A 24,523-nucleotide genomic window follows, 5' to 3' on the forward strand; every position below is an offset into this window, starting at 1 on the left:
GAGCCCAATAATTTTCTCTACTACTTTACAATGGTGGAATCGGTTAGGCTATATTTGATTCTCGAAAAATTTGAGAAAAAATGGAAAGGAAAGAAAAAGTAAAGGAAAATAAAATATATTCCTTGAAAAATGTTAAGGCTGAGCCATTGTACTAAGTTCCACATTGTTCATAAGTGGCAAATTTATGTCTTAAAAATAATTGGTGGAGACTTGAAGCGTGGAGGAAGGAAAGGAGTTGAGCCCGGATGAGGGAAAATAAAATATAGAGTCCTGGCAAAATGAACATTGCTCAAAATTTTTCCTTTCTGCTTTATCATTTCGTTTACATGTGCTAATCACAAGCTCACTATTACATGAATGCAACTATCATTATGCATTTTTCGGATCCAGAACTGGATCTCTCTCCTCTCTCTCTCTCTCTCTCATGTGAAGAATAATTTTACAACCATAATCTAATCACCAGCTCTTCTTTCCTGGAACCGAGGATGGAGAAGTTTGCCTGGGCTGATTACAATGGCCGCTCATTGTGTATCTTACATGCTGTGTCAGCCCGAGTCAGAAGGAGCAGCACTCATCGAAGCATTTGCTGGAGCTGAATGACTTCTTGCTGCTGTTCTGGTGGCAGTGAACTTAGCTGCTCTGGTGTCAGGTTCAATACTTGCTGCAGCAAGGCTGACTCAATCTCAGGTGGAAGCTGCAACTGCAGAAACAAAGCAAAATTTCAAATGCAAGAAAACATTTGCAGCACCTTTCAAAAGAATATGCATTGAAAAGCCTTTGACAAGTTACAGTTGCAGCACCTTTCAAAACAATATGCATTGAAAAGACTTTGACAAGCTTGAATAATTTCAAGAAATTATGTGTTGAGCAAACTATCTAGGACAAGTTACAGAAGGGGAGGGAGTGGTGTGGGGAAGGTTGGCATCTATTTAAAAAACCACAAACTTCAACCCCAACCACCCGGAAATCCATTTTATATCACAAAATTATAACCTAAAAGGGTAAATCGACAACCCTCTATAGTCCTGTAGCGCCTGCTACTGCCCTTTATCTAACTTAATGATGTCATGTCTTGCTTCTTTTTGCGTGAATGCAAATTGCAATAGGATCAGCAAGCAGCAAGCAACAATTCAACTTGTAGGTTACATTGAGGCAGAAATATCCTTCAAACAGAGCATTCACCCAAACTCTAATATACTCAGCCTAGAGATTCCAAATTCCTATTCCATTTGACATCATATCACACCTAGAGCAGGCACAAGAAAATACAAAGCTGAACCAAGATCACTAATTACCTAAGAGTCTTCTCCTCTTAACTTTGTCCTTTCTCATATTAGCTAAAGTTCCTGGAAATTTACATCTATCTCATGATAATAATAACAATAGTAATAGTAGCAATAATAATAATAATAATACTAAATAAACTCCATACATGGCTTCACTTAGTTACTCCGTAGGAGTGCTATAGAGAATAAGCTTGAATGAGCTTGAATATCTGCTTCTATAGCAAACTCGACTCAAGCAAGCTTAGAATAAGCTTGAACAAGGACACTCCTCATAATAGTCTCCCTGATGCCCACCTGGCCTAGTTTACCCAGAGACCACCTATCAAAATTGAGCTGAAAGTTTCAGCAAGAGCAAGAGTTTATTAAAGAGTATCACTCACTTTACTCTGATTTCCAAAGAAGTAGCCCCCCTAGTGGAAAACAATGGCCTAGAGGTAATGTCATTGAATTACCTGGAGATAGAAACTCAAAAAGCAGTTCAAACCGGAACAGGCTTTGTACCACATATTTTTAGCATTCCCCATATTCTCTTCGAAAAAATTATGCATTTCTTTCCAACCAGATGACCTGAATAGTATCTACAGAAGCACACCTCCTGAGAACTTTACACTTTAACCCAGTAACCAAACCATCAAAGGAGATAACCATCAAATTTGAAACTCCCTAACCAGGACTTAAAAGCAAGCAAGTGAGAAGCTTGACTAAGAGAAACAAGGGTAAGGTTAGTCATAGATTAGCTGCAGGCTAAGCATAGATGAGTTTTGATCCAAGAGGAGAAAACTGAAGGGTACACTGTGGCATAGTAAAGAAGCATCCACAGCTCATTAGAAAGTGATAAGTAACAGATCAAATTGAATAGGAACTCTTTCATCTAGTATGTTCCAATTGTGAGAAGATGAAAACTTAGTGGTCAACATATCATTACTTTGATAGAAGCATACCTGGTGAGCAGTTTGGATTTTGAGAATGGAAGCATGTCCATTTTAGGCTTTCTACTAAGAGTCTAAATAGTTTAGAAGTAGGGATACAAAGATACAGTACATGCATATTGTAATACAAATGGACTAGATATGAACAACCAAGCCAATCCAAGAAGATCAATTATATTTGACCATATCTGGCATGATAGAGGAAAATGAAGAAAAAATACTGATTATTTGTCCATTTCTCCATGCACAATAAACAAATGTCTGTGGCAATAGCCTTGTGGGTGGATTTGGTGTGAGTTAATGGTATCGAGTCTATTGATGCTCTTGCAACTTCTAAGCAAGAAAATTGAAGAAACCAATGCCTTCTGTCTTCCAAATTGAAGAAGCTGATGGGAAAGTGGACCATTCATTACTTCTAGGGAGGGTAGAACGAATGAGAGGAAAGTAAAATCTGAATTTTCTGAACTTCATGGATGAATGGAGATGAGAGGAGAAAACACAGAAAAACCTTGGAAGATGTCCAAGGGCAAAAATAAGAGTTTTCACTATGAGTTTAGCATCACATCCATTAAACTGCAGATTATACTTCGTTTTAATAAAAGAGTTCCAAAGAGGAGTTCAGTACTTAGGGATCCTCCAAAGCCATTTACTTGTAAACTCAAATAAAATGGCCCCCATACCGAACTCCCGTCTCTTTCAGGGCTTGATACACCTCCCAACTACTGAGAGGACAGCATCTAACCTCCCCCCTACTGAGAGGATAGCATCTAACCTCCCCATGCCTAAACCATGCTCAGAATTTTCTCTAGAACAGAGGCAACATCATTGGAGATTTTAGAGACAGACACGCTTTAAATGGGGATACAAGCCAGGCAAAACAGGATGACGTGACTCTTCCTAACCAACCAAACCCAAACCCAATAAACCCACCCTACTCACCCTAGGCCCAACAACTGGAATCTTTCTTCTATACATCCAAACACTTGGAAGCTTTCTCTGCAACTGAATAACAGAAACTCAAACCTCTTAAGGTTTCCTCCTAAACGTAGGCCTAAATGTTGTATGGGTCACTGATAGATGCTACATCAGAATAGAAGTTGACCAAGTTACGCAGTTTGGATTAGCATTAATCTTTAGAGGGGGATGCCTGTATAACAGACATATGGTAGACATCCGCCAATTCACCTGGGGCACCTGTTCTGAAATCCCCTTTTTTGCTAATGGTATGACTTTGGAAATCCAAACCACAAGGCCATAGATCATATATTACTTTCTTGACCAATATGATAAGGGGATAAATGCAACACGATATCTACATGACCTATTGTAGGCTTACTTTTACCTCAACCAGGACTTGAATGAAACTAAAAGCTGGAAAACTACTTCATAGCCATCAACCAGGAAGCAGAATTAGTGGCTAATAGCTGCACTTTAATGCAATCAAGATTGAGTTGCTCTTGAGAACAAAGGTGAATGATTGAAATCCAAAAGAATTAAGCAATGGTGTTATTGGTCAGTCTAACTTCATCTATGCTGTCTAATTTGTTATTTATTTTTAAATGGCCGATTTCAAGCCTGGATAAGGGAGAACAATGATAGGCAGAAGGCTAACACGAAAAACAGTCAACATATGAATGATAATCTTGAAAAAGAATGTGTTGGGCCATTCCCTACTAGAAATGCATTCTATTGGACCTCAAGCTTAGTGAGAAGTGGACAAGGGTTATCTAGATTTCCCAGGGTGCAAAGCACCACATCATAGCCTGGATACAGTGTAAGTAGGCAAAGGTGTGTTGCACAGTTCAACTGATGACACAAGGTGAAGAAGCTAGCTCAAGAGAGTAGAATTCAATTAAGAACTTCAAATATTGTCACTAACAGAGGAAAGGATTGAATCAATAGAGAATTGCTATAGCTTGTGTACAGAAACTAAGTAGATAAAGACAGGCTTAGGGAAAATTTGAAAAAAGAAAAAAAAGAAGGATATGATACTCTAATTTGTTGTTTGCTGAAGATACTCTCATCCTTTATGATGCCAATCAAGAACATTTGGAGTGTTTGCGTTAGTCTTTCATATGATTTGAGATAACATCAGGATTAAAAATCAATTTGGAGAAAAGTTGATCCAGGTCAAGATGAGCGGTAATGAATATGGAGGATCTAGCAAGTGTTTTGGGCTGTAGGGTGGGCACCCTCTTGACTATTTATTTGGGCATACCATAGGGACCAACTTTCAGATCGTCATGGGTTTGGGATGTGCTGGAGGAAAGAATTGAGAAACGACTTACTATAGGGAACAAGCAATACCTATCAAAAGAAGGAAGACTAACTCTGATAAAACACACTTTTTTAAGCTTGCCAATCAACTTTATGTCTTTACTTATCATCCTTAGAAAGGTGAGCCTAAGATAGGAGAAGATCTAAAGAGATTTCTTTTGGGGAGGGGAGGTGCCCAAGTGAATAAGCCACATTTGGTGAATTGGCCAACAATTTGTATGCAGAAGAGGAATAGGGCCTTGGGTATTAGAAGCCTATCCATTCTCAATAAGGCCTTTCTCGGCAAATGGTATTGGAGATTCTTTACTAAGGCGAATTCCCTTTGGAATCGGGTGATTGCAAGGAAGCATGGGGAGGAAGATGAGACAGTTAGTGATTTGTTTATTTGCAAGGCTATGTGTGCCTATGTCTCTCCACGTGTGGTATGAAGTCACACATGAGGGAGGGGGTGTTGGAATGCATGATATACATTGTGGGCCCAAATCCTACAAGCTTATACTTCTAGGAAACTTGGTTGTCTAATATTTCTCAAAGCCTTGTTCTTTTGGTCTAATGAAGCAATGAGGAATGTAACCTCTCCAATTTTCACTTTGTAGATAGATTGGGTGAGCCACTTAGAAGTGTGTGGTAATTTGTAGTTCCTTTTTTTCCCCCTACTTTTTCACAACTTGTACACAACACACATACGTGGATTGTGCCCCCTTTGGATAGGAGTCAACATATATGGTAAGAGATGAAGAAATTAAAGAAAAAAAAAAAGAAGTTATTTTCACATAATGCAAAACCAAGTGGGGGAGTAAGTTTGAGATATCTTAGCAATACTACAGGAGACAAATTATACACTTTGGTTTTTAATAATTAGGATAATAGAGGCAAAGCAGTAATTTTCAAGAAATGATGGTGAAGTTTTTTGAAATGGAGAAAAAGGCTTTCTAGGTAAAGTTTGAAGCCAATGGGGGAACTTGGATCTCAATAACAAAGAGGAGTCGAGGGTTTGTTGTTTCAATAGGATTTGGAAAGGAGGAATTGGAATGGTTGTTGGAGCATTTGAAGAAAGTTGTGGAGTTAGAGGCTTCCAGGGGTTTTATTCAAAAGATTAGGGGCAAGACTAGGACTCACTTGATGGAAATTTGTTTCAATAGTAGAGGGTGATTCATGAAAATTACAGAAATTGTTACAAAAAGGACACCATTAATCCTTGTTGTTCCCGAGGGTGTTAAAGGCAATGGGTGGGAAGCCCTAAGGAAGGCGATTTCTTCAGTACAAGATTTTTCTGATCAAGCTAGAAGAGTTTCGAAGGAGATGATTGAAGATTTTCAGGCGAGTAAGGGCATTTACAGAGGATGTCAGTCCTATGCAGATATGGTTGCAGAGGAAGGACCTAGGAACAGAGCTCTATTGCCAGTTGGGAAAATGGGTCAGAGCTGTAATTTGTGAAAGCAAAGAAAAAGTTCAAGATTAGGTTCATGTAGGAAAAGCTATTGCGGGGATGATGAGTACAAAAGGAATGGTGTCTGTAACCCCTATGTCCGCTTACAAGGGGTGTTTCTTTGTGGATTCTGCAAGGAGAGTTGAATGGTTCCAAGAGCAAGGAAGTTTATTAATGAGAGGAAGGTCTATTTTTCTGAGGAGATGGTCGCCAAGAGAAAATACGGTTGTATTTGGAAAATTCAGCAGGGGTTGGTTAGAACTAAAAGGTCTTTCTTTTCATTTGTGGGACGAAGATCAGTTGAAATACATTCTGAAGAAGTGGGAGAGGGTAACGAAGGTGGCACGGGACTCTTTGAAGCTTGTAGACTTGTCGAAGGTGAAGTTGTGGGTGGAGATGCTTCCAAATGTCGTGCTACTTGCATTGCTAGAGGTGGAAGATGAGGCCTGGTCATTCACAGTTGCAGTTTCAGTCACCGGAGAAGATGAAGAAGACAACCTTTTCTGGTCTGAGTCAACCCATAGCAGGGACGAGTTGATGCCAGCGGGAGGTTGCGTCTCTCAAAGGCCAAAGAATGCAGAGGGGCTATGTGGTAGCACTAGGGATAATGAGTGCTACAGAAGGAGGCCTTTTCCTCGATCACGTTATCGTCTCCTAGGCCCAGCGAAGGGAAACAATAATGGGGCCACTAAGCCTGAGGCCTTGTTTAAAGCCTGGTCTGTTAGGGCCCAGATTGGAGCGAAAAGTCTTGGGCCTCCTACTGGTCCAATTTTTATTCAAGCCCACGAGACTGTAGCGCGATCGTCCTCAACGCTCCAGTGCACAGAATCTTCTGCAAAGGGGGTCCCGTTATTTGTAAGCTCTCAAGGTCTAGTCGAAGCTAGGGCCGGCAGGGACAAGGCTTTCTCAGATGAGAATGGTTGGGCCTTTGAGAGAAAGGCCCAGTCTCTTCCCAACCCTAGTCCACTATCTACCGCAATAGTGGGTTGTAACTTAAAAGGCCCGTCGTGGTTAGGCCAAAGAATAGGAGGAATGAAGCCTTCTGTTAAGACGGGTTTGTTACGAAGGGAAGAAGATGTTGTAGTGAGAAGGGGAAAGCTTCTGAGGTTCAAACAAGAGGCTCTGTGAAGAAGAAAGAGAAATTTGGTTCAAGGAAGCTATGGACTACCCTTTTTCCTCCAAGTAGCTAGCGAAAAGTGTCCAAAGGAAGAGGATTTCGGGGCGGGATCTCAGGTGGAACGAGGATTCAGAGTGAGTCCTCTCTTTCACTGTCAATCGTCAAGGAATTGAAAGCGGTATTCGGGGGAAGGGACTTCGTCGTCAAGAGGCGAAGCGGCTTTGCGCAAACCCTATTTCAAAAAAGACAAAGAAGGATTTTTGGGCCGAGTGGGGTTTGATCTTCGTGGTTCATCAGTCACGGATTTGCCTTCTAATCCAGAAATCAGAGGTAAAGGGCTCAGCTTTAAGGGGAATTGTGGAATGTCGGTAGTGGAAAACATGGAGGTATGCCCGTCTTCACCTTCTCAGTCACCCGAGTCTTCTTTTCTCCCTTCTTGTGGTTTGGCACTTCCTTTGTCGAGTCCCTCTGGTCTAGATCTTCCTAGTTCAGTCTTTCATTCTCAGTCTCCTATGGAAAATCTAGTAATTTTTGAAATTTTTTCTAAAAAAGATGTTGGCACTTTTTATCAAAAATCTGTTGGCAATCCTATCCGTGATGTGGTGGAGGCCCAATTTGCTTATTCAAACCAGATGTCCGAGAGTTTTAACCCCATTAAGTCTAAACCCACTTTGCCTAAGGAGGTTTCCAACCTGGTTATAGTTAGCCAAGCTGATATTGTGGTCTCCCCATCGGGTGATACTAAAGAAGAGATTTCTAAGGCTATTTTTCAGTTGGATAGGGATAAGGCGCTGGGGCCTGATGGCTTTACCATTACAGTATTTCAAGATTGTTGGGATGTGATCAAGGAGGATTTAGTGAGAGTGTTTGCAGAGTTTCATAGAAGTAGGATTATCAATGAAAGCACTAATGCCTCCTTCATAGTTCTGTTACCCAAAAAAAGCTTGACAAAGAAAATCTCAGACTTTAAACCTATTAGCTTGATCACTAGTCTCTACAAGATAATAGTCAAAGTGCTATCAGGGCGTTTAAGAGGAGTACTACATGAAACCATCCATTATACTCAAGGCGCTTTTGTTCAAGGGAGACAAATATTGGATGCGGTTCTCATAGCCAATGAGATAGTAAATGAGAAAAGATGATCAGGGGAGGAAGGAGTCGTCTTCAAAATTGACTTTGAAAAGGCTTACGACCATGTGAGTTAGGATTTTTTGGATCATGTGTTGGAGAAGAAGGGGTTTAGTCCTAGATGGAGGAAATGGATGAGTGGTTGTTTGTCCACGATATCTTATGCAGTCTTAGTGAATGGAAACGCTAAAGGGTGGGTCAAGGCATCTAGAGGTTTAAGACAAGGCGACCCTAAATCCTTTTTTTTGTTTACTTTAGTTGCAGATGTACTGTGCAGGATGTTATTGAGAGCAGGGGAAAGAAATTCGTTAGAGGGTTTCAAGGTGGGTAGGTACAGAACTAAGGTGTCCCATTTGCAATTTGCAGATGATACCATTTTCTTTTCTAACACTAGGGAGGAAGAATTGCAGACTCTCAAGAGTCTATTGCTAATGTTTGGTCATATTTCTGGGCTTAAGGTTAACCTTGACAAGAGCAATATTTATGGCATCAATCTTGATCGGAATCATCTTTCTAGGTTGGCTGAGTTGTTTGATTGCAAGACTTCTGGTTGGCCTATACTCTATCTGGGTCTTCCTTTGGGAGGGAATCCCAAGGCTTGTGGCTTTTGGGATCCAGTGATTGAGAGGATCTCGAGAAGATTAGATGGGTGGCAAAAGGCTTATTTATCTTTTGGAGGAAGGATAACTCTTATCCAATCTTGCCTCACTCACATGCCCTGTTACTTGATTTCCTTGTTTAAGATACCCGCTTCAGTGGCTGCAAAAATTGAGAGATTGCAAAGGGATTTTTTATGGTTAGGGATTGGGGAAGGTAAAAGAGATCATCTAGTTAGTTGGGATGTAGTATGTAATTCGAAGGCAAAAGGGGGATTGGGATTTGGGAATATTTCTCTAAGGAATCTCGCTCTCTTAGGGAAATGGTTGTGGAGGTACCCTAGAGAGGGTTCAGCTCTATGGCATCAGGTCATTTTAAGCATTTATAGATCACACTCTAATGGTTGGGATGCTAACACTATAGTCAGATGGTCACATCGTTGTCCTTGGAAGGCTATTGCACAAGCCTTTCACGAGTTTTCCAAGTTTACTCGGTTCGTGGTAGGAGATGAGGAAAGAATTCGGTTCTAGGAAGATTTGTGGTGGAGGGACCAACCTTTGAGATCCCAATATCCAAAACTATTTAGAGTAGTCTCGGATAAAAATATTCATATTTCTTCAATTCTCGGTTCTACTCGTCCTTTCTCTTGGAACTTTAATTTCCGTTGTAACCTTTTCGATTATGAGAAAGAAGATTTAGAAGGCCTTATGCGGTCACTTGATGGTTTGCATCTATCACCTTTAGTTTCAGATGCGAGATCCTGACCTTTATCTTCTTCAGGGCTTTTTTCAATCAAATCTTACTTTCTAGCCTTATCCCAATTTTCTGGTTCTCCTCCAACTTTTCCTACTAAGTTTGTTTGGAATTCTCAAGTCCCTCTTAAAGTCAAGTCCTTTGTCTGGTTAGTGGCACACAAGAAGGTAAATACTAATAACTTACTACAATTGAGAAGACCCTACAAAGCTCTTAGTCCTCATATTTGTAATATGTGCATGAAGAATCAACAGATCATCTTTTCCTCCATTGCTCTTTGACGATGGGGTTGTGGCACAGATTATTTTAGTTAGCCAAGATGGATTGGGTTCCCCCGAGGAGCATCTTCGACATGTTGTCCATCAATTATAATGGTTTTGGTTTATCTAAGAAAGGGATAGTTTTGTGACAAGCTGCGAACATCGCTTTAATTTGGGTTGTGTGGCGAGAAAAAAATGCGAGGATTTTTTAGGATAAAGCAAGGAATTCAAAGTATTTTTGGGATTCTATTCATTTCCTTGCTTCTCTTTGAGCTTTCTGTTCCAAGGTTTTTAAGGGGACTCCCCTTAATGTGTTACAACTTGACTAGTTAGCAGTGTGCAATTCCAAAGGGTTGGTCTAATCTAGAGAGTTTGTTTGTTTTTACTATGTATTTTCTTGTTTTTGTATTCTTGTAGTTTAGTTTTCTTTGGTGGGAGGATTCCTCATCCTTCTCTTGTACTCCTTTTTTCTATCAATATATCCCTTTGTCGTTTCCTATTAAAAAAATAATAGAGGCAAAGCAGTGGAAAAAGACAAAAATATAGGGAATAATTTAGGACTAGATCGAATTCTCATCAAAGTAAATCTATAGTTTTTTTTTTTTTTCTAATCAGACAAAATTTGTAGTTGTTAACTCATAAAACATATCGTGTATCATTTTTCTATTTTTCTATATCGTGTATCGTAAGTATTTTATATAGTGAAAAAGAAATATAAAAATATGTATATGTGTGTATATCTGTTGAAAGTATGAAGTATAGAGTAATATATAATCAATTTTATGCAAGATAGTAAGATCTAAAGAGTTAAACTATATCATATCACATGAAAACATTGAATGTTAAAATTTTGAAAAGTTTAAATTAACAAAATGACTTTAATATATAGATTCATCACATAATCCACAAAAGCAAACTTCTTCAATTTTTAGCTATAATTTTTAGTTCCAAATTCTAACTAAGTATATAAGCTTATTGTGTTGTTAATTGATCCATATATATACACCTTTATAAAAAAAACTAATGTTTTAAGTAAAAAAATTTATTCATTAATCACCATCATTTTCATTGTCAACATTTAAACCATTCAAATAAAAGTTTTCCAATATTCATTGTAAAAAGAAACTTGACTTCTAATATAGCATTTGATAATAAGAAGGTAGTTTTTCATATAAGATTATTTTACTCATTTCTCCTTTTTACGATCAATTTTTAATCTATTGCGTATCGTATATGTATTGTAAGATACACTTTAAAGTAACATACAGATTGCAATACGTATCAATTTCTATAAGAAATGTATCGTACCATTGTTTTATATCGTATATCGTAAGTTTTTAACAACTATGCAATCTGGTTAAAGCCCCCACAAGCAGCTCAACTAGCAAGCATTCCTGTTTAGGAATGGAGGTCGCAGGTCCAAATCCGGGGCTTACTCAAAATATTGCTCCTAGGGAAGGAGACATTTATCCTTGGTTCTTCAGTCTTACATAGTGGATGTCCACATTACCAAAAAAATGTTGTGGTCTGTTCAAGTAATTTGTTCAACAAGATCCCAAGGATGAAGATGTCGAATAAATGGAGTAGAAGCATTTGGAAATATATAAGATCAAAAGTATATTTCAAAGTTAAGCCAATAATCATGGTATCAAGTTTTTGAGTCATATGATGAAGCTTTGATAGACAATGAACAAAGCTATAGACAACAAATGACAGTGTGGAAAAATTACTTTGGTTTATGCAGATGTAATTCATACGTAACGAGATTCATGGAAAGATTCAAAAAGCAGAAACTAAGACCTCAATATGTTGTTTTGCTTATAAAATGGAAATGATAGGATTGCATGCATCAGGTTATCAGTTTACCCTAGTCAATGGATATGAGGCAGCATTTGATATTTTGAGCTTCTCTTATTCACAGTAACCATCTGATCCCAAAATTGAGCAAAAAGAAAACTTAGAACAAACACTTGCGACTACAAATAACAAACATTAAATTAATGGTTAAACTACCAATTTGACACAAAAGTTTCAGTTATTAGGTAATGAGCCAACAATGTATATCAAGCTGATTGAGATAAAACACTAACACCCCACCTCACGGATAACCATCTTTAAGCTTGCACTTTGGCTTAATAAATGAGGAAGGAAACATCAACATGATGATCTCCCTAAATCAAGGCTCTAATGTCATGTCAAGCTACCAAGTTGACCCTAAAGGGTTTGGAAAACAATGAGGGAGTTTAGTCAGGACTTGAGGAGATAACATCTATATGCATTTGTATGGACTAGACCTTTTTGTATAGTGGAGGAGTTCAATCATATTTTGATCAGGTTTTTGTAATTGTGGGGAGGACTCTTCATTCTGCTAATGTTCTTTTTATCCATAGTTAATACTTCTTTTGTTTCTGATAAAAAAAATTGGACCCAAAACCTTAAGTCATTAGGTACAACATATATCAGGTTGATTTGGCTGAAGTCTTAACACTAATCAAGCATAAGCAATGGCCTAATAAGTGGAGAACAGGAAAGCCAGGAATTATTCATATCATAAAATGATAAAACAGTACCTGAGGGGCCTTCTTATCCATGTGTTGCACTTCTTCTGCTTTACTTATTTGGTTTGCAGAGACTGAGCCAATTCCAAGAACTTGGGATGGTCCAGATGCAGATGCAGAACTGGTAGATAAATTCAAACCCACAGTAGAAAAAGGGGCCCTCCGTCCATCATCCAATTTCACCATTTTTGAAGGGTGATTCATTGGTTCAGAAGTATCACGGGCCATGCTTTTTTTCATAGATAACCCCGAAGGCATGTTTGAATAGGTGTTATTAGTAACTTGAGAAGATCTATCAGCATTGTTATTAGTTGTCTCCGGAATGCTCGAAAATGTTGAGGAGCCAGGCTGTTAGTAAAAAAAAAAAAAATGAAACAAAAGAAAGAAAGAAAGAAAAAATGGACACAGGAAAAATAAATATATATTTAATAGAACTAACTAAAACCATTCAAGAAAACAGTATCTATAGCCACTAACTACTACATATTTTGCAGAAGGAAAATAGCAAAAGGCATACTGATTTTTTTCCAGTAATAGAAAAAGTTAGACATGTTTTTCTTAGGTTTTAAATTATCTTCAATAAAACAATAGAATAATTTAGCAAATCTATGGTGACGAAATGATTGAATAATCTCACTAACCAACTAATCTTCTTTTATGCAGCTTATTTTCCTCTCTTATTTTGTTAATCTATGACAAGACCAAAGATGGGAATGCAATCAGGATTATTCTTCCACGAAATAAAGCACGGTTATCACCAAGAGAAGTTCGGCACCTGAAAGCCTGGATCTGGGAATGAAGGACGAGTCATAAGTGTAGGTCGAAGAGTTGCATTTGGAATAACCAGCTGACTATTATGCCCTGAATTTGCAGATCCAAACTGTCCTGGTTGTTGTAACAAAGGGGGTTGCATTTGATGCTTCAAAGAAGAGGAAGATGCCACCTGAATTTGTGGCCTAACAGGCAATTTGGCTGGCGGCTGTGGGCGTACAGATGGAAGCGCCGTAACTCCTGACTGTCCAGCAAATGTGGCTTGTTGTAGAGCTTGGTTGTGGCCTTGGGGTGGAAGCTGAATTTGAGGCTGTGCCGGCTGTTGTGGAAGTGCAGAAAACTGGCTATGAACCAAAGAATTATGAGGCATGGCAGACACTTGGCCTTCTTGTCCTTTGGGCATCAACCCAAGCTGCATCTTGCTCTGTGCAAGAGGGGGTAGCCCACTAAGAGTTTGAACTGCTAGCTGCTGACCCTGTTGACCATCTTGTAACACAGGCTGTGTGGGTGGAACTGAAGCCTGCCGAATATTAGGCATCTGCAACTGCAAGTTCAAAGATTACATAGTATCTGTCATGCAATTCAAGTGTTGAATAATAAATGATCGCACAATAGTTTGAGGTAATGAAACAAACCACTTGAGGAGTCACCATTCCTAGCATTATCTGCGCCTGCAGTGGAAGTTCAACAACTTGTCAGATGAAGTAGTGTGTGGCAAATGTCATCATTAAAATGATGACGATGATGCATATAATATTAATAATGACAATTACAATGATGATGATAATAATCGTAAGTGTGTGGAAAATGTCACAATTTAAAAATAATAAGAAGAAGAAGAAGTAAACAAATAAAATATTAGACATAAACAATGCACAACAAGATAGCATCACTTGAGTAGAAAATTAATGCACAAAAATGAGAATCTAGCCTCCAAAGGAAGAAGAAGAAGTAAACAATGCACAAAAAAATAATATCTCTTGACTAGAAATTTAATGCACAAAAATGAGAATCTAGCCTGCAAAGAACTGATGGATGTTAATAAGATCTTGTGAAATGGAGAATACATTCACAGAAATTAGGTCAGAGATAGTTAGGACTGAGATCTTTGGTGCTGCCTAATAAGGCCTTACGGGAATTACTATTGAGATCCGGTGACAAGCCTGTACTTTCATGGTTTTGTTTTCGTTCATTGCACCAATCTTGTTAGTCCATTTGACAATTGATCCTTATTGAGAGAGACAGTAATAGAGAATTTACTTGTTAACAATAGGCAGGAAATATATCATCACTAACATGTAGAAATCACCCAAAACATTTCTTTTCTGTGGTTTTCTAAAGCTCAGTTTTATTACAAATAGTCACACATATTGGCTTTCTAAAGAGTGCAACTGAAGTGTCAACCCAAACTGATTCAAGGATTCCTTGTGGTGACCCGAACCTGAAGGCCAGGACACCACAGTCATTTCACATGTGAAACCTGAAAGCTTAACATTAAAGTGATCCAACAAGTGAAGTATAGTAATTAAGCTAACAAAAAGTATGAATAAGAAATTTTCATTCCATATTAAAATCCATAAATCAAAATATTACAATTCTCCCAAAAAGTAGCAGTAAAATAAACCACTAATATCCACTTAAATTAGTCTCATCACTAAAGAAATAAAGTAACTTCTCGAGGCCTTCCTACCCATGTCACTCCTTCTCAGAATCAAGTGTACTCGAAAACATTTAATAGGAGTAAGCTTGAAAGCCCAATAAGGGGTAGAGATTGAGTACATTTATTTTTCAAAAATGAAATAGAGAATGTTTGTAACATGAGTATAATCATACGAAATGAACTTGTATTACATGCGCTATTTTTAGAAAGTCTCAAATCAATTTTTTTTATAAACGTGGATATATTAAAAAAATTTCTCATTGTTAACAAAAGTGTTCATCGTAGTGGGATTTATAGAAGTAGCTAATCTTAGAGTTCTTTACATCTTGGTAGGCAAAATCAGAACCAATATAATGGTATACCATAAGTTAGTAACTACCCAACTAACACAATTTTCAAATCATCATTACCCCCATCAAAGGTAATGAAGGTGAACATATTTTCTCTTGTTGACTAAGGCCAGATAACCAGAATGCACATGCAAGACAAAATATAGTCAACTCTCGATATTAATACTTCAAACTTATGTAAACATTTTTCAGAATTTACAGAAGAATGTACTTGGTAATTAAAATTAAAAAAAAAACATTTTTTCACAAAATCCCATTGCATGAGTTTGATAATCCTAAATGAACGAAATTACAGAATTTTCTTATGAAACACCTAAGAAGTTTAAATAATCCTTCAGGCTAAAGTTCCAATAATTGTTATACTTTAAGTATACAATTATTTACTATTGAACCCTATGCCAAGATTAGGTGAATTAATTCATTTAGGGAAACCTCCAATTTCCATCACACAAGGTAACTTGACTTTGTTTTCCTAAAGAATTAACCCAATTTCTTTCCTAAGGAATTTTAGCCTAATGTTTTTTTTCTGGCATCCAACCATCCACAATTTATTTTGCCTTACATGTGCATTATGGTTATCTAGCCCTAGTCAATAAGTGGAAAAATGTTGACCGAGATAATAATGATCTAAAATCCCAATTAGTAAGGTAGTTATTGACCTATAGTATACCATTATATTGGTTCTAGTTCCGTCAACCAACATGTAAGGAACATCTAAGGCTAACCACTTCTATCAATCCCACTATGATGGACACTTCTATTAACAATGAGAAATTTTTTAATATATCCACATTTATAAAAAATTTAAAATTGAAACTTTTTAAAATAGCACGTGCAATACAAGTTTATTTCATATGATTATACTCATGTTACAAACATTCTCTATTTCATTTTTAAAAAAATAAATGTAATTGATCTCTACCCCTTATTGGGCTTTCAAGCTTACTCCTATTAAATGTTTACAAGTACACTTGATTTTGAGGAGTAACATAGATAGGGAGGGCTCCAGAAGTTCTTTCATTTCTTTGGTTATGAGACTAATTAATAAGATATTAATGGTTATTTTACTACTATTTTTTAGGAGAATTGTCATTTTTTGATTTATGGATTTTTATATGGAACAATAATTTCTCATTAATACTTTCTATTAGCTTAATTACTACTTTAGACGGGTTTTGTGATTAGCATGTTACTAATTATTCCAAGTCGTTAGGTGACTTTAATGTTAAACCTTCGGGTTTCATATGTGAAATGATCATGGTGTCCTAGCCTTTGAGTTTGGATCGCCACAAAGTGGTATCAGAGTTAATCTCTGACCTTGATGTGGTCCTTTGTTTGTTTAGTCCCACAAAGGGTGTCTACGACCCTGAAATCTCATGATGCACAACAAGGACGTTGTGTCTATATTGGAGATGATTGTGATATCCCACATCATATGGGGGAAAAAGTTTTTAACGTTATATATATATATATGTTCCTCTTAACCTTATAGATGTGTTCTAAAACCATAAGGGATTTTGGGCTTAGAGAAGACAATATCCACATAACTGAGAGCAAGACATTACAAAAAGTATCAGAATCGATCCTCGACCCCAATATGGGAGTATGTTTAACCCTACAAGGGGTATTTATCTATTAAATTCTTGTAAGACACAACCAGGACGTTGTATTTTCATGAGAGGGTGATTGTGATATCTCACATCAGATAAGGAACAAAGCTTTTAGCGTTATATATGTATGAACTCTTCTTAATTTTATAGACATATTTCAAAGCTATGAGGGTTCATCGGGCCCATAATGGACAATACCTACACAATTGGGAGCGAGATGTTAAAAATGGTATCAGAACCAATCCCTAACCCCAATATGAGTCTTTGTTTGTTCAGTCTCGTAAGGAGTGTCTATTTGTTTAGCCCCGCAATCTCATGAAACACAATGAGAACATTGTGTCCACATAGGGGGATGATTGTGATATTCCATGTCGAATAGGGGAAAAAGTTCCCAACACTACATATGTAAGGGTTCTTCTTAACCTTATAGATGCATTTTAAAGTCATGAAAGTCTTTTGGGCCTAAAGTGAACAATATCTACACGGTTAGGAACAAGTCATTACAATTCTCCAACCAATGCTCTCTTTAAGTGGCATTTTCATTCAAAGAGGTTTCCATTTATCAACATTTTCTTTTTGAACTAGTTATCAAGAAAGAGTCAAGTTCAAGTTCAAGTACTAGAAGCAAGTGGATAGAGAAACCATATAGGAGACCATTAAAGGACCACTATCAGGTGGTAAGCAGATATATAGACACTGGACAACATCCTCAAAATTTCAGAACTGACAGTTTAGGATGTGCTATCCATGAAACTTTGCTGCACAAACCACATGAAGACATGCAGAGCAGGGAAACAAGCAATCCTACTTCTAGAGTACTATGGATTCATATGAACTACAAAGGTATGAACAAGAAAAAAAAACATTGCTTAAAACCCACTATGTTTTAATTTACAGAAGCATCAAAAGGGAGATGATAACCTGAAAAAGAGCTTTTGGCAACTGTGGGCTTGTGAGCAGTAGCTGTCTTGCTAATTCCTTGTTTTTTGTAGCCATTACCTGTCATTTAAGAATAAAACTATGCTATATATTTAAAGCTATTCATAAAAATAAAAAACGAATGGACTTCTTCAAATATTCACCTTCAGGTCAGAAATGACCTCATTCAGCTGGTTTCTAGACATTTTTGCTAGATGAAGAGTTAAAGGATCACTTCCCAACATTGCCTGACTCTGAAAACCATTTTGATTGGACTTGCTACCAGCCTGAGCACCTCCCAGAGCTCCTGCCATGACAGATGAAGCAGCCATAGCCAATGGAAGACCAACTGGCTGATGCAGAGCAGCATCCCCAAGGATTGCTGGTCCACCCACTTGTTTTTGAGGTTCTGTAATATATCTCGTAAAGAAAAGACACATTATTAGAACTTGTATTAGCCAAAAAGGCAAAAGGAAGTGGATAAACAAGAAGACTGACCAACATTAGCAACCATCCCAGGCCCACCACGACCCTGCATAAGGAGAAGCGATTATTGCAGTGTTATGCTTACAAAAATAAATGATGCTTAACACCACTTATTGCTCAATCATAAATTATCAAAAAGCTGAGACACAATGCCATGGCATGAAATATCAATGGCTGATCCAAACAGTGGAAGCATAAAGCATCACACTCAAGCTGAGAAAATTACACTTGGAATGAGGATGAATGCTATTTTTATTATTTTTCCATAAAATTGAAACTTTTTTAAAAGCAAGTAGGATAAGATGTAAGATTCCAGAAAACTTAACTCCCCCTTCATTTTAATCATATTATTAGCTCACTTACCAAGGATCAACATAAGCTCCATCTGGAAGTGTAAGACTCTTAGTTATGATAGCAGCAATATTTGTTGCCAATACCTATATTTACATTAAGGTGGTTGGGGGAAAAAGACCAAAAACACCGAGTAATGAAAGTGCAGCATTTTGGTCCGCACCATATTTGAAGAGGCAGGAAGCAGATACAAGCTTTTATCGTAAAATAGGGCAAGATATAAGCCTCTCAAAATGTAAGAAAAAAACCATAACTAATTCACAAATAAACCTGGAAAAATACCAAAAATATATTGTTGAAAAAATCAGAGCATACGGAACTTGAAAATTATTTTTACATGTTATAATAGCCTTAAACAAAAATGTTTTATACTATTTTTGCTATTCATGGGTTTTTTGCTCTTCTATACACCAAAAGATAAAAAGAACCAATAGCTTCTAACTACAAAGCAAAAAAGGAGAAAAAAATCACATGCAACTTTAATTCATCTCAGATTTCAATTCTAACAAATAGTAGGAAAGAACCATACTGAACATTTAAGACACAATCAATTCTACATAGCTGAGATAATGGGTAGCAATACAAGAAATGATAGAACAAAGAAACTAATGCATTTCTTATATTGATATTCTGGTTAAACCCTCAACTTAACCCAAAAGATGACCTCAGACCTGATTTTGAGGCAAGGTTAGAAAAAGAAAACTGAAACAAGTTAGTCGAGTGTAGCTCAAGCTCTGCTAGGTGGCAAGTTAGTTCAAGCTTACTAGCAAGTCTAGCCAAGCAAGGACCAATCCTGAGCAACACCATACTAGGTACATAAATGGTCGATGTAGGTTTAGTCTTTATTTGGCAACACAGCCCTTGCCATTTCAATGGGTCTATGCTGTATCAGCAACTGTATGTTTCATACAAATGTAGAATTCTAAGATAGATACAAATATCATTTTTTTTTTTTTGATAAGTAAGCCAGAATTGTATTAAACCAGAGGCAAAAAGCCACATTGCATACAAGGGGTATACAAGGCAACCTAAGGCCTCACAAGCAAAAAAGAAAGCCAAAAGAGCCTCACCACCCCTTAAGTGGAAGCTAACCACTCCAAAAAGCCTACAAGGGAGAGAGACTCCTCTCCAATATACAATCTAACCCAACTCCATAAATTACAAACAAAAAAATTCTTGAATTTCTGAATACCTAACACCCCCCCCCCCCCCCCCCTTAAAGGCTAATCCATTTCTCTCCTTCCAAACCGTCCAAAAAATACACAATAGGATGGATTTCCATATCTTTTTCCTTTTCTTCCCCACAAAAGGGCCCCTCCGGCAATTATCATATTAGACCATGAACAAGCAAGGTTACACTCAGAAATAGGCTCACCGGCCAAAACCATGCTTGAATTGAATACTTGAACTTGTTTTGTTGTTTCCCCTCATTGCAGATGCTTGGGTGTTGTCTAATAACTGAAGGCTACACTGGGTAGTTCACAAGGCAGTTTTGTGAGGAAGAAAATGCGGAGACTGGCCCCTTAAAGTTTAGGCTGTTTAGCTTGCTGTCTTTGGAATGATAAAAATTACATAATCTTTTAGGGCTTGGAACTGTCACATTAGAAACTGAAATATTATACACACAGACACGCATATATGTGTAGGTAACATTTTTTTGTTCTTTTCTTCTTCTTTTTTCCGCATATCCCCACCCCAATCCTCGTAACACTTAAGGTAAAGTGAAATTTATCTTCATTTAAATCTTTGTTTGTCTGGTGGAAGGACTCCCTAGTGAAGGGGAGCTTATCATTTTCAGATTTCATTTGATAGGTTGAAGAAGATCTAAGGCCATTGGTTTTGGCTCTTTATTGTTTTCCTTTCTTTTGCATTGTTGAGTGCAGATTGTATAGCTTTTTATAAGGGAGTTCCTCATATACTCTGATAATGCTACTATCACTTAATAAACACCCAAATTAGCCTTATATATTTGATAAATTAAGACTTTACTTTTGCAATTAGAACTGCCATTCAAGTTATTAACAACCCCAAATTCCCTAAAACTCTCTTGGGACCTTCTGATTCTGTAAATATGCAAACTTACAGGACACATGTCACTTTTTATGTATTATTAAGCAAGGAGTACATCTAACAGACTAAGGGTGTGAAGATAAACATCAAACTGGGCAAAAATTAGAGATTGTGTATGAAAAAATGAATATCCCACACTTGGTTTCAACCACTGAAACAGCCAAGCAAATACATTTTCTCTAAAAGAAACCACAATTTATTGAAGAGCAACCAAATTACACAAGAAGAAAACAAGATGTCCTTCAAGAGAAGATAAATAACATGCAAGGAAGAAGAAAATAAACTAAACAAAATATGTGGCCACAAAGGAAAAAATTAACTTTTTCAGACTCCTAAGAAAGTCATGGACCTTCATGATGAAACCAAGCAAAATAAACAGAGAAAATGAAGGATTTCATAGCCAGGCATCTAAAAGTCTTACCTGTTCTCTATTTCGGTCAGCACCTTTATCATTTTCAGCAAAATCAACTCGTAATTGCCGGCCATTGATCTCATAGCCCTGAAGATTACGACGAGCACTTAATGCTGTCTCTTCATCCTTATACTCACAGAATCCATAACCTTTTGGCTTCCCTGTTTCTCGATCAATAACCAATCTGAAGCAAAATAAATAAATAAATAAATAAAGAAAAAGGAAATAGAAACAAATTGCTGTTACTAAAAGAAAGTGAGGGAAATGTGGAGAAAACATTCATTTCCCAGTTTCTTTAAATCAAAGGACAAAATACTGTTCATCTAAGAAGCTTTGAAGGGTTTAACTTGGATTATTGAAAAAGCAGTTGTGAAACCCTAATGCTGCAGCTGAGGTAAGGAACAAGGACTTTAGTCTAATCAAGCTGCCACCAAGTAATTGTTAGGTTCATGGTCCAGTGGTATCCATAGAGCAACCAGTTAGGAGAGAATTGGGAAACTTCAGGATTGAGTTAAGGAATGCCAATTTATCTCAATTAGGAAGCAATACCATCTAGCAGCAAGTAGGCATGTCTAGACTACACTTACAAATAAAAAGGGGCACCCACCCTATGATGTTTGAATGGGATCGTTATTGCATAATTCCATGAGAAATAAAATATGACCAATAGCAGTTTTACCTAATGGCCCCCAGAGGTAGCTTATTTCTTTACCCCCTATTGTGCATGGTCTTATTTGAAGAATGCATCCATCTACAAGCTACTAATCCAAGTTCAACAGCTTTAATGACCCCAAACAATTGATATCAGGGAACCTCTCATTGATAAGAACTTCCTATCTTTTTTCTTTTATATTTAATTTTTATTCAACTCTAAATATTCTTATATTCTCTCTTTTTTCAATGTAATAATTAGAGAAAGAAATTCAAAATAAAATAAAATAATCAATCAAAATCAAACAATCATACCAAAAGCAAAGTAAGAGCATCCGAGAAGGATCCCAGACTTACACCCGCATCGCATTGTGTAGACAAGGATACATTGGGTGAAGTTGGAGAGTTTGGGCATCATACGGAATCAAGAACTAACCCCATAGGTACAACCCTTTTTTTTTTTTTTTTTTTGATAGGGAAAACAACAAAACGTATTAAAACTGCCTCAAAAAAGGTGCATCAAAAGTCACATGAAGTATACAATAAGTGCCAACAAGCAAGCAAATAAGAAGAGAGAAAACAAAAAACAACCATCCTCTCCTTACTTGAAACTCAACCAATCTATAAAGCCTATCATGGTTATAGAATGATCATCTATGTACACTCTAGCCCACTCCAAAAAGATGTTGTAGGTTTGATAGAGACAAGGGACAGCCACCTTTAAAAGTTTATCAAAGGTGCAAAGGAGTGAGCTCCAAGGCCTAAACTTTAATTTGGCACTCTCTGAATGATGATGGGCTTAATTCGAATCTTATATAATTCAATATGGGTTCAGCCTAGAAAGTACTTCTCAAAAATCAAATTATGAGCCTAGTCAATGGTCATAAGTTGTTATTTTCAGTTATTAATATTGTCATTTTCCAAGAGTCTTTAGTATGATCTCGTAGTCAGTCCAAGTTTTTGTCATTTTCAAGTTGCATCACTATTATGTGAATAAATCCAAGAATTTATAAGTCCCTAGAAAAGTTCTATACAGTAGTTGATGTATCTTTTGAAAATAATTGATGAATGAATGATAAAATTTTCAATAGCCACTATCTTCTTTGAGTAATACAAAGAGCACTTGGGTGTGAAGCCTAAAGGTTTCTACTTTCCTGTCCTGTAGCAATTTTGGCATCAAAGCTAGGGTGAGATCATGGCTACACAATCTAGAAGGAATTGTAGAGGAAGAATAATTAATAGCCAGCGTGATGAGATGCTAATTCAAATGGTGGATCAGCTTGATAGCCTCCAGATTCAGTTAAGCAACGTTAAGACATGAATATCTCAGCCCACTAATGAATCATCACATGTTGAGCAAGGGGAAACATCTCAGGCTAACAACCAAGAAAATGAGAAGCAGCAAGAGGCAATTCAAGCACCACAATACCCTATGTCCAAAGGGCTTCAACTCTGAACCATTCTTTATTTATTTGCTTGGGTGTCTCCAACATGTTTGTACATGAGATGCATGAAAATGAAAGTTGTTACACCATCAAGCTGTCTGATAGCTAGTGAATAACATCATGTGCCTAAGTCATAGGACATTATGAAGCTAAAAGCCATCCTTGAGGCATCTCCCTGTGCCAATAGAATTAAAGAATGTTCCTACATGACAAGATCAAATTTGATCCGGCACTCGTCATCTATTTTCCTTGTGCAATCGCCTTTTATAATATACTCACTCCACCTTCTCTTTGCAACCTAGCTTTCATGCCTATCATGGTAAACACTCCTTGTTCAATCCCACTTCCCTGTCCTCTGCTTATCAGAAACAAGGCTAGAATCCTGGTATCAGCAATTCCCATTGATACGATCTCTTAAGCTTCAATTGGATCTCAGAAGGTATCAGGGAAAAAAGGAAAAATAGAAAGGAATCTTAAGGATCTCATATGGTTTCGATCTGGAAAACATTTACACCATTCTCACCACTACTTGGTAGTGGGTCCCTATAAGGTTTAGATATTTAAACCCAAAATTGGTTCTTTTACCAACTTTAAACATTGCAAGAATGAGACAAACATGACTTATATTCAACTATCCCCGATTCCCCCTCCCAATTTAAACCATTCCTGATAAACCCCTACTGTAATCCCGATATCCCGCAGTCCCCCATTCCCAATTTCCAATCTTTTTCTAATACCGATGTTATTTTCCTTCTCAAATATCAATCACAGCAGTGGGAAGAAAAGAAAAAAGAGAACTTCACACCCAAGGTCGTTGCCAATTTCAAAAAAGATTCAACTTTCGCACTCGAATTGATACCCAAAAAACAATCATAAAAACTCATAAACGGAGAGAATTTAAATATCGAAAGAAAAAAAAAATAGAATTCTAGGGTTGTTGAACAGGGAATTTGATAGGAATGGACCTGAAGGACACGACTGGACCGACCTCCTCGCAGATTTGAATAAGCTGTTCTTCAGTAGCATCATAGGGTATGTTCCCAACTGTACAGAAAAAATCAAGAAACCAAAAAGATGAGATTTTCCATTCGGATTTCTCAGCAACCAAGCAAAGAACAAAGATGGAGGAAGAAAAAAAGAAAGGAAAAGAAAGAAAGAAAGAAAGAAGAGAGAGACCAAAAACGCAGCGGTGTTGAGAAGAGGCCATGACTGAAGAATGAATACGTCGTCATAAGAAGAAGGTGAAGCAGAGCTTCAGCTTCTTCTTCTTCCTCCTCCTCCTCTCTGCAACTCCATATTTATTTCTGGGTCTTATTGGAGGCGGCCTTCGCAATTAGAATCGAGTCAGATGCCCAAATCCAAATAGCGTGTTTGGACTTCAAACTCCAAAATATTCAGAAAACATTAGGTTTTAAAATATTAAATATTATTTATGGAATCTCTATCCATCGCAATCCATCTTATT

The 24,523-nt window shown here is 37.3% G+C and overlaps 1 protein-coding gene across 1 annotated transcript; it reads right to left on the minus strand.

The window, feature by feature from the left end:
• Positions 1-251: 251 nt before the first annotated feature.
• Positions 252-24,419, minus strand: LOC117906905 (cleavage stimulating factor 64). The gene is made up of 10 exons (XM_034820178.1): positions 24,235-24,419; positions 24,024-24,102; positions 20,972-21,146; positions 18,142-18,175; positions 17,808-18,052; positions 17,647-17,724; positions 13,741-13,776; positions 13,110-13,649; positions 12,347-12,682; positions 252-700 (listed from the first exon to the last, which is right to left on the minus strand). The coding sequence occupies exons 1-10, from the start codon at positions 24,263-24,265 to the stop codon at positions 572-574; spliced, it is 1,683 nt and encodes a 560-aa protein (XP_034676069.1). The 5' UTR covers positions 24,266-24,419; the 3' UTR covers positions 252-571.
• Between the last annotated feature and the right edge of the window lie 104 nt (positions 24,420-24,523).

The sequence above is a fragment of the Vitis riparia genome, chromosome 18, assembly GCF_004353265.1.
Source record: "Vitis riparia cultivar Riparia Gloire de Montpellier isolate 1030 chromosome 18, EGFV_Vit.rip_1.0, whole genome shotgun sequence".
Taxonomy (NCBI): domain Eukaryota; kingdom Viridiplantae; phylum Streptophyta; class Magnoliopsida; order Vitales; family Vitaceae; genus Vitis; species Vitis riparia.